We start from the raw sequence: 16,810 nt of genomic DNA, 5'->3' as shown, positions 1-16,810 counted from the left end.
CAGCTGCGTCTGGGGAAGAGCCCTCTCGCCGCCCTACTGCGCTCCTCCCGACGCCCACCTCGTCTGGAGCCTGCGGGCCCCGGGCGGCTGCGCGGGGATTCGTGGGCGCTGCAAAGGCCCACGGGGATGCGGGCCGCATGCCCTTGGGGGCGACAGGCAGAGACCCGCGCGCCCCGGGACTGTCACCTGCACGCCCGGGGCGCGCGGGCGCGGGTGCCTAGCAACCGCCAGCCAATCGCCGCCCGGCCCCGGACGTTTTACGGCAGCGGGCTTCGCCCCCTCACCCCCGCGCCGCTGAGGGGCGGGGAGGAGGTGTGCGGCGCGCACCAGCCAATCCGCGCCCCGGCCTCCCGCCCTGCGCCCTCCCACAGGCCGAGAGCCGGGCGGCGGGCGGCGGCCGTAAGGCGGGCTGAGCTGTCGTGAGGCAGGCTGCCGGGCGGTTGCGGTGTCCGCGCTGTCCGGGCCGCTCGGTGTCATTGGGCTCCGAGGAGCGACGGCGAGGACACTGCGGGCGGCCCTGTGTCCGGCACGGCCATGGCGGGCGCGCTGGTGCGGAAGGCGGCGGACTATGTCCGGAGCAAGGACTTCCGGGACTACCTCATGAGGTGACGAGTCCCCCGAGCCGGACCCCCGCGACCCACCGGGACGAGAGGGCGCGGGGCTGCGGTCAGCGGGCAGGGGATTCAGGGGCGGCGGGGCGCGAGTCTGGGCAGCCGGGCGGGGCTGCCGTGGTGGCGGGACGGTGGCCGGGGCAGCGGCGCAGGGTCCTCCGGACAGTGAGGCGGAGGACGGCGGGGCTGGGGGCAGCGGGGCGGGCCGAGCCGAGCCCAGGAGGGAGGACCCCGGCCTCCGGCGCAGACGGGCGCGGAGAGCCCGGCGGGGACGATTTCCCGGACGGGTCCCGCTAGGTCTCGCTATGTCCCGCGAGCGGGGCGGGGGCTCCGCCTCGCTGCACCTGCCGGGAAGTGTGTGCTCAGGGGAGCGGCGGACATGCCCCGGCTGCGGGCTGGGGGAGCGCGCGTCTTGGAATTCCGCGCGCTCGGGAAGGTGCGCAGCAGGTGCCCGAGCTCCTTTCCCGGGCAAGGGCGCTGAGCCCTGCCGGGTCGACCTCACCCTTCCGATTTCTCCTCTTAAGGACTTCAGGCGTGGGACGGAGTCAAACCTGAAGTGTTGTGTTTAATTCTGACGTCAAAGTAAGATAATGTGTCTCTAAGGGCGTATTTTTTCTTATTCTGTTTCCATTAACCCTTCCGTTCCAGTTAGAAGCAGGGCACTGGCGGGCTGAAAGGCCTGAAAGACGTACTTTCTGTATTTTATTTTCACCTCTGATCTTTAGATGCCTACTTTTTATTTCAAAATACTTAATAGAACAGTTTTATGTATAGTTTATTTAGGAGTATAAATTTTAGTTTTCCTTTGTATGACTGTTAAAACCTAGGTTAGTGTAGGACAGGAATGTTTTTCAATAGAGAACAGCCTGGTAAAGACGTAAAGTGCTGACAGCTGAGGAGAAATAAACCCTGTTGTAGCCCTGAAAAGGGCACGGATGGAGGCAACTTCATTTTACTAAACTTCATTTTAGTATAAAAGCAGTTAATTTATTTTAATCTTGGATTTTATTGCAAATACTGTTTACTTCTAGTTTTAAAAAGCAGTAGGGTAAGAAAAATAATTGTCTGCCATGTGATGGAATAAATTTGGAAACAGAAGCTTCACACTTGACTTTCCAAAAATGAACTTTCTGTACTTAAATAGGACTGTGATTAATTAAAATAGATGTTTAATACTGGGGAGCAGCGCGTTTGTCAGATTAATGTGCTGGAAAAATCTGAACAAAGTTGTAATGTGAGAATGTGTTCCTAGTCCCTGAAGTTCAGTTTTTCTATGGCTTTAAATAGCACCTTGGTTTGTTTTTTTTTTTTTTTTAAGCTGATTTTTCTCCTTTGTATGAGCCTTCCTAATAGTTAAGTACAGCTAAGGTTAGAAGTGTATGATATAATTAAGAATAAGGTGATTACATCTTATCCTTATATGAAATGTTTTGATGATTACCTACCGTTCTATTACATAGGAAGAATTTGTAAAATATATGTATTTTCAAGGAAGAGAGTTAGCCCTGCTTTTCTAAATTTATGTTTTTTTCTACTAGATAGGTTTCTGAGAGCCAGCCTTTCAGTTGAATACTTTGATACACATGGTCTAACCTTTTTTTCAAAGATTAACTTCATGTAGCTTCAATATTTATATAGTTTTTTATGTAGAAGCATTATTTTAATTGAATTAAGCTCTGACTACATGAGGAAAAGAAGAGGATTGCTATGTCCAGGGAAGTGCTACTTGGTTAGGCACCGGACTAGGATTCAGAGAAGTCAGTCCGCATGGACTTTAGTTACCCTGTCTCTGAAATGGGTTTAATGATAATGCCACATCTGGTTGTGTTGTTGAGAAAATTGAACTGGATGAGGGACGTGAAAGTACTTGGAAACTGCAAATCACTGTATATTTCTATTATGTCCGGCTATTTTTGCAGCAGAAACACTTTTTAAAGTGTACTGTTACTGGAAAAGTTAAAATCTTAAGAGTGTTACTGAACTGAACTTGGGTCCCTCACCCGACAAACAGCAAAGCTGATCTGCTGACACCCGGTTGTGGTGAAAGTAAAGTGCTTACTGCAAGTGCTTGTCAAGCAAGGAGAAGGGGCGGTGTTCAAACCACCCAAACTCCCAGATAGCTTTCGCGGAGGGGTTTTAAAGACGACTTTCCTTTCCTGTGAGGGATGCAGGGTGTGCGATCAGCTCATGGGCTTTCTTCTGACTGGTTGGTGGTGAGGTAACATGGTGATGTTTTGGGAGTCTTAATCACCAGCCTTCTGGTTCCAGCTAGTCTGGAGTCTCCTGCTTGTGGTCGGAGTGAGTCACTGTCCTCCACCTGGGTGGGGGCTCGGGGGCGCCTTAGTTCCTGCAGAGCACATAACACAGGAGAAGTGTTGGACTGTTACGTGTACCCCTTGAGGAGGAGCTTTCTTAAGGCTGCGATTGCTGAGCTGTGTTTTGTGTTGTGTGGGCTTTTCCTTTGTTTCTGCAGCCGCTCACTTCCCTGGTTAGTAACTGCTTGAGTCTGCTCTTTGGAACTTTGCGAAAGCCTAGGAGACTAAAGCCTTTTTCTCCAAACAAGAAGCAGGGGACATGGAGGGGCTTTTGTATTTGGGAGGGCCCCGCAGGGTTCTGCTGGGTTTCGTGAGATGTAAAGCTCTGTGTTGCTGACCTGCAGTTACTTTTGTGGACTGAACAGGTGAAGTGAGATGTCGCCCTGGCCTTGCTTTCCCCGCTGCGCTCAGCGGCCGTGGGACTTCCTGCCAGCGCTGCCAGTCAGTGATTGAGGACAGATTTGAGGTCTGGTATCAAAACTCTCATCAGAGCCTCTTTTATTAGCTTTTTCCCCTAGAAAGAGTGCTTTCATCCTAGAATTTATTAGAGGGAACTTTTCCTGATTTGTTCTTCTGGTTCACAGCCCCTCTTTGCTTTTGCAAAGGCAAATCAAGCAGTAAGAAGAAAATTTCATGTTCTCTTCAGTCAGATGAGGTTCTGTGCCTTTGTTCTCACCCATCAGTAATTTGTTCTATGTACTTTGCACTCCTGGCTAACTAAAGATCCCCTGCATTCTGTTTACAGCCTGCCAAAGGGGTGCGGGGCTTTTCCGAGCTAAAGCCATTCGAGAATTTAAAACATTTTATTAACAGCGTAGTTGAGGTTTTCAGCAAAAATTTAAAATCATATTTCACATAGATTATAAACTCCTGTCAGTTACATTTTAGGAAAAGATTGAAATGTCTTTCTCACCAAAGTGGATTTATAAGTATATTTTTTAATGTTGATCTTTTTTTTTCAGCAAGAAATGAATTAAGAGAACAGGCTATAACCAAAGGCAGTGTGTGAACTTTGTTTGGGTCTGGTATAGTCAAAGCCAGCTGTAACAGGCATTACTGGGACAACTGGGACATTTAAGTAGGGTCTTACATAAAAACATTATGTAATTATTGACAGTTTTTGTTGGCTTTATTGTTAATCCCCCGGGTTCTGAGTTTGAGCAGTGGGTTTGAACCCTGGCCCTGCTGCCCTGCAGCCGCGTGTCCTTGGACAGACGCTTAGTTGCTGTGCTGTGGTAGTGACACAGCTGGTGCTGACAGAAGTCAGTGTTCTGCTTATTCCTGTTGTCATTAATGTTCTGTGTGGAATCCCTGGGTTCCTGGGACTCCTTTTGGTGCCGTCCGTCTTTCCTTTCACGGCTTACTTCTTACCTTAATGAAAATCCCCAATCAAGGGCCTCCTGCATGTCAGGTTTTTTTTGTTTTTTTTTTTTTTTTTAAGAAGCTGTTTCTTCACAGACCTTATTGATGGAGTAAAAGAAATAGCTCTTTTTTTCGCTCTTCTCTTACTCTCCCTCCTGAGTTTTGGTTAAGAAGAATAGATTAGAATGAACAAATAAGTTTTGAGAGAAGACATAGATTTTAATGACTGGGTCAGCCAAGGTCTGTGTATGTTAATTCTAGAGATTTACTCCCCTTAGAGAAGTGAACAGATATATCTGTGCACATATGTATTTGGATAAATGTGCAAAGAATATTTTCTTGAGTAGAACCTAGATCATGGAGGGTTTGCAATTCAGTTAATCAGCATGCTCTTACCAATCTGAGGTCAGTTAGATGCTGACGATGAGTATTCTCCAGTTAATACAGTGTTCTATTCTAAGTTAAGTTTAACTTCCGAGCTTCCAGGAGAGCTTTAGGAATTTACGTTCACTAGCCAGGTGAGAAGTCGCCCTGGGACGCCGGGATCTTTCCCGGCTGTAGAACACGAGAGCTGGCGTGGGCCTCAGATGTCAGCTCGTCCAACCCTTCACTTGCCAGATGGAAAAACTGGCATCTCAACCAAACAGGATAGTGGAGACGCCAAACTCGTGAAGCCAAAACGGGAATGTGGGTTTAGGATTTAAAGGGAAATGCTACACACAAGAGTGATTTGGAAAAGAAGGTTCAGGTTCTTTGTGCGCACCTTTCCTGTGTGTCTCCCTTTGCCGCCCGGCTGCCCTGCCGTGTGATTGACCTTCACAAAGGAATGAGGCTGAAAGTGTTCAAACAGAACTGGCCACGAGAGTCTCTTTTCTGCCGTCCAGTTTAGTTTTGACTGTCTAAATATAGCTGAATATCACACATTCTCATTGTTAAAACACTTCCTCGTTTTAACCTGAACTAGAAAATCAGGTAAAAGTGGGTGAGAATAAATGAATGGAGGCGAGCATGCTCAGCCTGTAGGGGACTCACCCCCCTTTCAGTGGTGATAGAAACAGACTGCGCTAGGCTGTCGCTGGGGTCCTTTTAGTGATGTAAGAGCGAGTTGTAAATTATGGTACTTTCAGAGAAAGCTAACAATTACTGTCAGTAATTTTAGGAAAATAAGAAACTGAAATAGGCAGTGCCCAGGAGACATTAGGAAGATAAAAATGAGCTCAGAAGAAACCTTGAGCCAAATAAACAGTATTCCAAATAAAGGAGGAAAAGAGGATAAAGTTTATTCCAGGGCCATCCTCCATCGTCACCTGCGTCTTCAGTCTTAACTGGGGAGGCTGGGTTTCCCCACCACGATAATGCAAGGTTGCAAATGAACCAAGAAACCCTTTTACGCGTTTTCAGGGGTTTTTCTTTTACCCTTCACGGAAGTAAAATGAAGGCAGCACACCGAACAAAGAGAAAGTCGAGTGTGTTTTCCACCCGGTGCTACCTCACTGTCCCCCAGCTGTGGTTTGTGTAAGTTCATCCTATTCTGGAACAGAAACTAGTACATACCAGGAAGCTTTCTTCAGTTTGGCTCTGCACAAATACGCTTTTCAGATGTTTTGACCAATGACTCATGTTCTAGATGACTCTGACATGGAGTTAAGGGATGTTGAGTTGGGGATTTTTGTATCTGTCAGTGGTGTTTAGAATAGCTTTATTCTCATTTGTTTTATTATCATTAAACCACTATTAAAATTAAGTGATCAGCATTATTTTTGTGATCATTTTTGTGGAGGATTTTCAGGTTGAGGAGGGTATGAGGGTAATTCCCTCTTCTTCACTTTCCTTTATAATCTGCACTAAGGTCACCTGTAGTAAAATAGGGTAGAGTTTGAACTATTGTACAACTCAGGGAGAGTGTCCTGAATTGAAAAGTAAATTATCTTAGATTTTAAGACATTTTAGATTTTAAGAACTCTTGTCTTTTAAAACATTTTTGTAGGGGAAAAAAAAGGGCCATTGGTGATTTGTCAGTAAATAAAAGGCCTGTGTTCAGATCCTGAACAGAGGAGAGTGACACCATAGGTGGCCACAGTCCACGAGCTACGAGGCAACGCTCCCGCCGTGGTGAGGGCGCCGCCTCTGCGCCGGGTTGAGGCGCTGTGCTCGGCGTGGGCTCACTGGGGAGCTCCGCCTTGGTGACGTGATTTGTTACCACAGTTGAAACATAATCTGTTAAAACACTTCACTTAACATTGAAAGACGGGCTCTTTCTAGACTGTCCATATTTCATAACAGAACGCATCTGAAATATATTATTAGCACCATCAACGAATACTTTCATGCGGGAAATTGGAACCTCCCTGGTCCCTAAGTCAAAGCAACAGGAGGAGTCGCTTGGACGTGCCTGGGTGTGTAAAGGATTTTATCATTTTATTTCACTAATTCTTTCAGTAGCTACACTTGAAGATTTTTGCCTTAACAGAACAACTCAACTATATCCTGGAAAGAATTGGTATTTCAGAAAGAAAGCTCACTATAAAACTTTCAACATGTTTTGAATAGAGTTAAATTTAACATTCAGGAAAACCATTCACTTGATGTTAAAAGATTTTTCTCTCCATTCGTTCAGCAGATATTTTTTGAGTGCCTTGTAAATGCTAGGCCCTACTTGTTCCAGAATTTCATCCATGAACAAAATACAAAGTTACATGCCTATTTTTAGAGGCTTACATCCTGGTGATAATCCATCAGTAAGTAAAATGGAAGGTTCGTTGCAGATAGAAGTTTGCAACGTGGTGCGTCTCTCCAACTTGTCATTTTCAAAGCAGTGCCCCCTTTTCGCCTGTGCTGCCTCGTCTGAGCCACCAGCACGGGGCAGGGGAGCTCACAGAGTGCGGCCAGTCCAAACTGAGATGCCCCAGGAGTGTCAGCACACAGGTCTCAGAGACTTCGTGCCGGAAGCACCACACTAATACCTTACTAAGCTGATTACATGTTCAAATTAAAATAATTTGAAATGTTGGAATAAATAAACTTAATAAAATTACCTTCTGTTGTTTTTTACTTTTGTTTTTCCCCTTAACGGCAGTACTGGGGATCGAACCCAGGACCTTGTGCATGCCAGGCATGCACTCTTCCACTGAGCTGTACCCCCACTCCATGTTTTTCACTTTTGTTAATGTGGTTTCTGGAAATTTTTAAATTACATATGTGGCTCCTATTTGTGACTTGCTTTGGATAGCCCTGCTCTAAGGATTGTTTATTTTTCATAAAATTAAGGTTTACTTTCATTAGGTCAAAGTTATTAGTAGAAATATCACTAGATCTTCTCAAGGAAAAAGAAGAATGTGCGCTGCTGTTGTAGTTCTGTTACTGGATCTGGGATTCCTGCATGAGGCTAGAGTAACCTGACAGAACCCAAATCTTCCAAAGCATCTGATCTTTTTTTTTTTCCCCCTCCATGTCTCCCCGTCTGAACCTCGGTGACTCCTCACAAAATAGTACGGTAAGAACACTTTCTACTTCATTTCAGGCTTTTGCAGACTTTATGCATTAACAAAGTAACAGACCGCAGGCCTGGCGCGCTTTGCCTGAAATGGCAACCAGCCCCCAGGCCTGCAGGTCACGGGCTCGGGCGGCCCCAGGGCTCCCTGGTTCTCTTGTCCGTCCTGGACTCAGCGCTGGCGCGCTGACCGGCACCCTGCACACACAGACCAAACGTGTGTCTCAGACAGGGCGGGAGAGCTGAAGCCTTGTCCTAGGTGCAGAGGTGCATCACTAACTGTCCCAGGTTAGGTGTTTCAGTAACTAGTGTTGAAATTATTTGTATCTTTTAGTTTCTTTTTAAGAGACGTCTTAAGTATATCTCAGTGCTTATCATCATCACTAGTGCACAGGGAGCTCTTAACCTGCAGAACTCGGCTTCAGATAACCCTGCACTCAGCACACGGAGACTTTAATGCCGTCCTGGGACCGGAAGTCCCCCAGGCACTTCGGGTTTCAGATTTATGCCCTGGTCTCTTAGCCTGGCCTCAGCTGTGAGCGGAGGCCCTGGCGGAGCTACGCCCCTGGGTGTGTGTGTGTGCTGCGTAGACCTGGAGACCACCAGGCAGGGCAGAGCAGCAGAAAGAGATTAAACAGCAAACGATGGGAATGGACAAACGTGGAGAAAGGCCTGGTCAAAAGAGGAAGGAAGACCACGTGGAAGAATAGAGTTGGAAGTGAAGTGGCACCCAAGGGGGGACAGGTAGGGGAAGAAGTGAGTCGGTGAGGAAGGTGGATGCACATCACCAGCGGGCTGGAGGGTGAGGGAAAGGACGCAGCCGGCCCCCTAGATACAAGGAGTACTGGCACTCAGCAATGAGTGCCTGAGGCAGAGTCCAGTCCGAGGGCACGAGGACGCTCACAGCCACCCCGGAACCTCAGAGATCGTTGTGGCAGCAGTGCCTGCGCTTCAGGGCTCGTCACTCAGGTGTCGGGCCCCAGAGCGCCTCCCAGGCGGCCGCGTGGGAGCACCGGCGCCGCACAGCTCTGTGAGGCCTGGGCGTGCCGTGTGGACGCTTCAGAGACCCTTAGATCGCGCCAGAGGTGACTCTCATTTAATCTTTTCTCACACTTCCCTTGTTTCTCCCTCTTACAGAATTTTTGGATTTTGTGCCTTTTGGTCAGTATTAGAAGTGCAAGTCCAAAAGTGTGCTCTGTAGGCCGAGTTTATCTTAATGCTCCGATAGGCAGGAAGGAAGCACTGCTTAATGTTCTGATAACTAAAAAGGGTGTTTAGCTAACAGTGTGTGGTTTCCTTCATATTTTAAAGCAGATGATGCATAAATAAAACAATTTTTAACTTAATGGGAAAAGTCACTGGACTTATTTCAACCTCAGAAATTAAATTAAATTGGATGTCACTGCTGTTAACGAGGGACAACTTGATTTTGGTGTCCTGGGGTGACTACAGTTGTACATGAAAAACGTGGCCCATTTTTAAAGTATAGATTGTTGCTATTACTTCAAAAGTATTTTTCAATCCTAATTTCTTATTATCTAGGGCTCTGGTGTAGATTTTAGGTTCTCTGATCTTAACAAAGCTCACATGAGTTGAAAAGCGATGCCTTCCCTGATTAAGTTATTTTCTTCAGAAAAAGTATCCAACTTAGGGTCTGTATTTTAAGAGGTATTGACAGATACCTTAATGAAAATTTGAAAAAAGTTTTGATAACATTTAAACATTACATTATAGAGAATAGTTCTAATGAGGTTTAGGTTCATGTACGAAGTTAGTCTCAGTTTAAAATTCTCTGAATGGGACAGTCAGATTACTTAGTCGTCATTTGGAAGTTGGTAGGGGCCTTGGTAAATCCCTTCCGGTTTGGGCTTTCCTCGTAAGAACGGCCGCTTCAGAGGCAAATACTTGAACAAGCAGATGCCTGCATGCTCAGCTTCCACCAGTAGCCGCGGAGGGTGTGCGTGCAGGCTCGTTTCCACACATTTCACGTTGGTGTCTAAGTAAGAAACTGCAGCTGCTCAGGCTCTACCTTAACCATCCCTCTTCTTTCCCTCATTTCTTCGTAGCACTTCTGGGGCCCAGTGGCCAACTGGGGACTTCCCATCGCTGCCATCAATGACATGAAAAAGTCTCCGGAGATCATCAGTGGGCGGATGACCTTTGGTAAGGACGCAGGTTTGAATAACTGGGAAGATGTTTATATACACGTATACCTCTGGCACAGCACGGCCCCAGCCCACAGGGCAAGTCTGTGGCTCCAGACACTGCAGTCACTGTAAGCAAGTAACAGAGAGCTTGAGGGCGCTGCGGGTGTGGCTTCTCCCAGTGAGGAAGAGACAGGGTTACTGTATTCTGAAATATTGATTGAGGAAGTATTAAAGTCCTGTTTGCCCTTCAGAGTTAGTACACCCAGTTAAAGAATGTGCCCTCTTGAGCTGTATTCAGAAAACGTGTCAACAGGTTTACCGGAAACCCTGATACTGCCCATAAAACCATTGTTGAGGGGATTAGTAACAATTCTTTGAGATAATGGACTGCACACAACTCTAGGGGACAGAAAAAGAGGTTAGAACTAACGACAGCTCACTGACATTGTGCTCCTCAAACGTGTGAGTAGTAAGTAGCCAAGCGCCTAACGGGGCCAGACCAGCTGACGCGTCTCCCGTTCCTGGAACGCGTGAGCAGCAGCGTCAGCGTCTGTGAAGGTTTTAGCAGAAGAGCTTTTCTTTCTTGAGGATCAGGCCTCAGTCTCGGAGGTTGTAAGTCGTCTGTCTCTGGTGTCCCTGGCAGCCCTCTGCTGTTACTCCCTGACGTTCATGAGATTTGCCTACAAGGTGCAGCCTCGGAACTGGCTCCTCTTCGCCTGCCACGCCACAAATGAAGTCGCCCAGCTCATCCAGGGAGGACGGCTTATCCGACACGAGTAAGCAGATCCCAAGTCATGTTTTTGTTCTGAGGAACTGGGGAGAGTGAGACAAAACTCTTAGGAGGCGTGGTGGGGCTCCGGGTGTGATTGTGTACACGTGGGCTCAGGGGAGCGGCTGGGGAAACTTGATCCGGAGCAAAACTATGCCGAGAACTTAAAGCAGTGACTGGGCAGTTAATGCAATGCATATTGCAACATGAAGATTAGCCTGAAATAGGCTATTAGCCTGTTTATAAAATTGTGACTTGAAATGAGTGTCCATAACGGTGCCTCCTTGAAGCCTTCCAAAGCCTCTGAGACTGTCAGTGAAATTTTCTTTCTCACTGAATTTTCCTCCGCGCTTCTTCCAGGATGACCAAGAAGGCATCAGCGTAACAATGGAAAGCAAGGGGACCAGCTGCCAGCGGCTCCAGAGGCAGAGTCCATCCTCAGGAAGAGTCTCGCCAAAAACAGATGCTGACTGCTGTTTTTACTAACCAGATTATTTTTCTAGAAATAGCAGAGCACCCCTGAGCCCACTCTCTGCTGCCTTGTAAGTACGAATATTCTAGTCCTCTTCAGAAAGAGTAGCTCGAATATGCGATCAGGTTCATGATTCCCAGTGATGGCTTTATCTGCAGTAGTACGTGTCCTGTCTGTTAGAATTTACTGAGTGAAAACCTGAAGAGAACAAAATTTGTAACCACTAGCATTAGGTACTCAGAAATCATGGCTTTTTCTTTAATGACCACGAGACGGCGGACAGCTGGCCACATACCTAAGATCACATTGTCAGTGTTTGAAAAGATATTTGTATTTCCCTGCAGTGTGTATATTGAAATGCTGTAATTAATGGCAATAAATGATTTAAATATTTGTCAAATGAGCATGATTAAATACCTTGCTGTGCTTATTAAGGAACTGTAGAACTATAGCCCTGAAAAGACAGCTACTGGGGAAGAATGGAACTCCTTGAAAATATCAAGATTAAAAATAAAAGTAAACTGACTATACTACAATTGAAAAGAAAAGGAAGGAAGAAAGGAAGAGAGGGAAAGAGAGAAAGAAAGGAAAGAAAGAAAGGAAGGAAGAAGGAAAGAGAGAAAAAGAAAAAGAAAAAGAAAATTAATCACGATGGCCAGGGAAGTGGCAGCTGGTGGCCAGTTTCCTGGAGCATCCACAGTCCCAGATGTAAATAACGTGCCCTTTCTCATGGGTGAACACCAATGCACCCCAACACCGCACCTAAAAACTTCCCAAAGCAGCCGGGACTTGTTCTGGACCTGTGTTTCTCCCGAGGCAGGTGTTCTGACACCTGCTGTGGGGATGGCAAGCCCACAGGATGTGCTGCTGGCCTCTGGGCAGGGGGTGGAGCATGGCAACCAGGAACTGCTCCCGAGGAGTTGGACCAAATGACGGAAAGTGTCCCAAAGACACAGTCCTGACTCCCCGTTCGTGCTAGGCAGAAGTTAGGGTTTTTAAACTTCACCCTGAATATGAGCACAATTCTCTGTTCCCTGGCAACAGCGGGTGAGAGCGGCAGATGTAAAGCTGACACCCGCAGGGCCTGTGCCCCTCCCAGCCAGACGGTTCCCTCTGATTAAGTTCTGTCACTTTTTCTTTTTTTCCTTCAGAGGCGCTACACAATTTACAAGGCATTTTCATATGTGCTCTCTTGTGAGCCCCACACAGCCCTGAGGGGCGCGCAGGACTGGTGCTGCTCCCACATGGTAGATGAGGGAATGTGGTTGGGATGCTGGGAGATGCTGTGACCGGCAGGTCCTCCTGTCCCCTGGCTGCATCTGCCCCTGGGGGTGGCAGGAGGTGGGGTAGGACCATCCTCCGTCCCTCAGGCTCCTTCTTCCGCAGTTCTCTAGAGTTGAGGTTGGTTAAAAGGAAGGTGCAATAAGAGTATAGATTGGTTTAAGTGCAAACAGTGCATTCTGCTTAATCTGTCACACAAGTAACATAACTTGTAAGAAAGTCAGTCTCTGCAGATGCGCGTAGAGGAACCACCGGCCTTGTGCCTCTCCTGTGCCATCTCTCCAGACTTGCTACTCTTAGTTTTTGTGGGTTTGGACTTCCTGCTTCCCTTTTCACCTTGGAAAACTCGTCCTGCCTGCCTCTAGGGCTAGGTGAGGAGCAAGGGGCAGCCTGGAGGTGTCAGCCTGCCTGGAAACCTCAGGGGTCCCGGGGCCCAGGAGCAGGTGCTGCCCAGATCGACTCCCGGTAACATTAGCCAGCAGTCTGGTTCCCAGAGATCCTCTGCCACACCCGATGAGGAAATACGGAGAGAGGCCAGCAAGCTCATTTCTGCTCCCTAAAATCTCTAATGTGAGACGGACCTGTGAGTGGGCACAGAGGAGCAGGGTCCGTGCACAGGCATGCGCTGTGCCAGGAAGGGGCCCTGCGGGAGCCAAGAGGTTGGAGTGGTGACATCCCACGTCAGAAAGCGTCCTAAGGGGCTCAGAGGAGATGGAGCTTGTGCCTGCGGCTTCCTCACGGGTCTCAGGAAGTCCCCAGCCACCGCTTTCTCTCTGCATGGAGCCCCGAGTCCTGGCAAGGGCCCCAGATGAACCATGGGAAAAAGTGGGGAAGGGTGTGAAATGTTCCACTGCTGGAATCTGACTCCTAATTATTTCCTAATTGGACACAAAAAAACTATTTTGCAACAAGATCTCTCTCTCTCTCTCTTTTTTTTTTTAAAAGGTTCTTGGTTGCTTTAAAACGACCAATGTCTCATTAGCAAAAAGGACAGAACAGTGGGCATTCTCTTTGTAAGCGATAGCCTTGTCAGACAGACTTACCAAACGGTGCTGAAACTTCTCACAGGATGTGGGAGCCGGAAGCCCTCTCTCCAGGCCCGGGGCCGTGCACACCGCTCTTCCTGGGGACTTACGGAACTTTGTCTTGCAGAGAAATTTCAAGTATGTGACCACAAAATGTGAGTTATTTGGCCTGAGGGTGGTGGTAGAGCTCAGTGGTAGAGCGCATGCTTAGCATGCGTGAGGTTCTGGGTTCAATCCCCAGTCCCTCCATTAAAAAATATATAAATAAATTAACCTAATTACAGCCTCCTCAAATAAAATTAAAATGCAGTAAAACAAACAAACAAACCAACCCGGGGAGATAAGATCACAAATAAAAATTTCTTTTGTACTTTGGTCTCTACTGTGAGAGCAGTGCCCCAGTCCTTTCCGGGTGCTCTCAGGGCATCATTACCTGAGCGTTTGGGGGATGTATCAGGGGTAAACACTGCCAGCAAGGGCCACGGATGTACGTTCACCGGGAAAGGGAGTTCGCGTTTGAAGCACTGACGGGCGCAACTAAGACGTGGAAGCACAAGGATTGAGTAGCCGCAAAGCTTGATTACTCCACAGCCCCAGGGATGTATTTTCAGATGTTTAAATGACCTCGCATAACCCCCTCTCTAAATAATGCTCGGGGGCTCAAAATATTTTTCGTTTCAAAGAATAGAATACAGCGTTTATGGATGTGCATGCGTTTATGGATGTGCATGCGCTGTGAGTAACGTCCAAGATGAGTGACGTCACTGTCAGGTCCAAAGCACCACGAGGGTTTCAGCCCCAGAGCATCTCCTTCCTCCGCGTGACAGGTCCACGAGGCGGAGGCGGCCAGTGAGAAGTTCTTTCTGCACTGCCCGGACTTTCCAACGGGCAGGCAGCGGGAGTCCTGGCCCCGGGAAGTGCTCCTCCCCGGGTGCAGACGTGGCAAACCACCAGGGGAGGATGGTTGAGAAATCCACAGTTTTGTAACTGCTCCAGGCAGCTGGCTGGGGACCACACAGCTCCCATCGGTGCTCTCCCCAGGCACAGGGCGGTGGCCAGTTCTGCCGCTCAGGCCGGTGCGGTCACTCCTCCCCTCTCCTTCCCTCTCCGTCTGGGATTTCTCAGCTGTTTTCTCCGACGCCTCTGCAGGCGGCAGCAGAAGGCAGCAGTGGCTATTACAACATCTGGCGTCCTGACACCCCGACGTGACGTTATATTACTTCAAAGTCACTTGATTATCTCAAAATAATTTTGTTTTTCAGGATCAGAAGAGAAGCCAACAAGAGCAAAGCCGGGTTATCTGGGACTGAAGCCCCAGGCAGGGTGGTGGGCTCCTAGGGTCCCTGGGGGTGCGAGGAGGGCAGGCCGCTGGTCTGGGAGGGGAATGCCGGCCCCACGGGCTGCTGAGGGCTGAGCTAAGCCGCGGTGGCCACAGGGCTCCCAGGATGCCGCTGCTGGAGGTGGATGTAACAGAAACCACTGAGGAGCTGTGTGAGGACTAGCAACTCCCTGCCTGGCAGCTTTATTGCGACAGCTGGTCTCAGGCCAAAGATACGCTTGTCCACAGGTGCACAGAGAGAATGTTTCTGAACCAGCAGGCACGAAACGTGGCTGCCATCCGTGCTCCTGATGGGGCCCGGCGCTGACTCCTCCCAGGTGCTCCGAGGGGGCCGCCGGAGGCCGGCGTGGGGATATTCCAGCCCCGACAGTAATTCTCAACCCAGCTTGTGATCCATGAGGGTAGCTGGACCGTGGTTTTCTGTCTCCTGTTATCAGAGAGCCTTCTGTAGAACAAAGGTTTACTCTGCCCACCAAGACTGTTCACTGAGTCTCAGGCCTTGCTGAGCAACCCCTGTCGAAAAGGGAGGCTGAACACTCTGTTCCTCCTTTCCTGCCCGGCTGTAAAAGTGCGGCTGGCTCACTAGCTATTTCAGTTGTAACAAATTACTTTGAATTATTTTTTCCGGCTTTTGCCCTTTTGAGCATAACAGGCTCACGGATTTTCATAGAGTATGTTTATCTACAATGCATATTATTGCTTTTGCTCAGTTGTCAAGAGGTGGCCACTGGGAGCCCCTCCAAAGTCTCTTTTCAGTCCATCCACCAATTGAGAGCCCGTGTCCCCTGGTGCGAGATGCCCCCTCCCCGCTCCGAAGCTTCGCTGCCCCAGCGCAACGGCGTCTCCCCACGGAGCCGGCTGCATGTCCGGGGCATGGCGCTCACACCCACACGCGGGCTCTTGGCGCGATCTTGCTGCCGGAGGGACAGGGTGTCTTGGCCAGTCCAGCGCGTGGTCCTGAAAAGGACTTTTTAAAAAAATCATGTGTTCATACTGGTAGTTCCCTGTCAATCCCAATGTAGTATTTCTACTTAATTTCTTTCACTTTCACAATGGAATCTTTGCTGTTGTACTGGATTGCATTATTTCTAACAACACAAACATTTCATGACTTACTTGCTCTCCCTAACAATATAAAGAAAAAGTTTCGCAGTCTTACCATTATCACCATAAACAATGAAACTACTGAACACAAGCTCGAAATTTCCCTTAACTCTTTGTCCTTAGAATGCATGTTCCAAGGACGTAAGTTCCAGGTGAAGGTCTAAGCTCCCTTGAAGCAATCTTTTCTCTCTGCCACGTAACCCTTACCCCACGCAGAGCTCCTCCCAGCTGTGCGTTTTTATTTTCAGTGTGAAGCCTTTGCATTCTCGCAGCTGGTAGTTCTGAGGTGGCAGCCATTGGCCAGTGTTCCCAGAACAGGAAACTGGAGGCCAGTCTAACAGGGACTGAGATGACATGAGCGCCTGAGCAGTTGAGTCCCTGCGAGAGCTTGGACCCTTCCCCACCCAGCCTGTCTGCACTGGCGGGTTCTGGCCAAGCAAGTCAGTTTCTCCTGCTGCTATTTAATTTCTAGCACTGCTACAGCCTACGTAACTGAATTGTTTAATGTTGTCCTAATGTGGAAGTCTTACCTTGTGCCCTGAGTTATAATTTTCCTCTTTCAATAAAAACAATAATATCCAAATTTGCTGCATACCAAGCTATGTATTTTCACATCAAGTCTTGTATTATACATATTACATTAAATAATTCTCAGTTAATATCCTCTTGACCTCGTGCATTAATGTTTAATTTTCCTGTAGGGAGATTTTGAGGAGATAGATGATTTCAAGATTCCACAGGATAAAGAAAGGCAACACATGTGAAAACAAGGTCCCCTCCTTTTTTTTTTTTTTTTTTTGGTCTGAAATCTTCTCTTCACTCAGAAGTCAAAATGCAGGCTTTGCGTTATTTATATATTTTCTAGCACAATCGAAAACCTAAAACTTCATAGTGA

The 16,810-nt window shown here is 48.0% G+C and overlaps 1 protein-coding gene and 1 long non-coding RNA gene across 3 annotated transcripts; one reads left to right on the top strand and one right to left on the bottom strand.

The window, feature by feature from the left end:
* Positions 1 to 396: 396 nt before the first annotated feature.
* Positions 397 to 11,569, top strand: MPC1 (mitochondrial pyruvate carrier 1). 2 transcript variants are annotated; one of them, XM_032485343.1, is made up of 5 exons: positions 397 to 605; positions 7,778 to 7,781; positions 9,845 to 9,941; positions 10,569 to 10,701; positions 11,055 to 11,569. In XM_032485343.1, exons 1-5 carry the CDS (start codon positions 535 to 537, stop codon positions 11,077 to 11,079), a joined length of 330 nt encoding a protein of 109 aa, XP_032341234.1. In that variant the 5' UTR covers positions 397 to 534; the 3' UTR covers positions 11,080 to 11,569. The 2 variants fall into 2 exon arrangements, with proteins under 2 accessions (XP_032341234.1, XP_032341235.1); XM_032485344.1 differs by lacking the exon at positions 7,778 to 7,781 and having other exon boundaries at positions 465 to 605.
* A 2,462-nt stretch (positions 11,570 to 14,031) lies between these two features.
* On the bottom strand, positions 14,032 to 16,810 carry LOC116665487. The gene is made up of 2 exons (XR_004322133.1): positions 16,446 to 16,810; positions 14,032 to 15,778 (listed from the first exon to the last, which is right to left on the bottom strand). It is a non-coding gene; the product is annotated as an uncharacterized LOC116665487 (long non-coding RNA).

Source organism: Camelus ferus, chromosome 8 (genome assembly GCF_009834535.1).
Source record: "Camelus ferus isolate YT-003-E chromosome 8, BCGSAC_Cfer_1.0, whole genome shotgun sequence".
Lineage (NCBI taxonomy): Eukaryota > Metazoa > Chordata > Mammalia > Artiodactyla > Camelidae > Camelus > Camelus ferus.
Note: the sequence above shows the minus strand (reverse complement) of the source record. Positions and strands in the feature narration are given on the sequence as shown.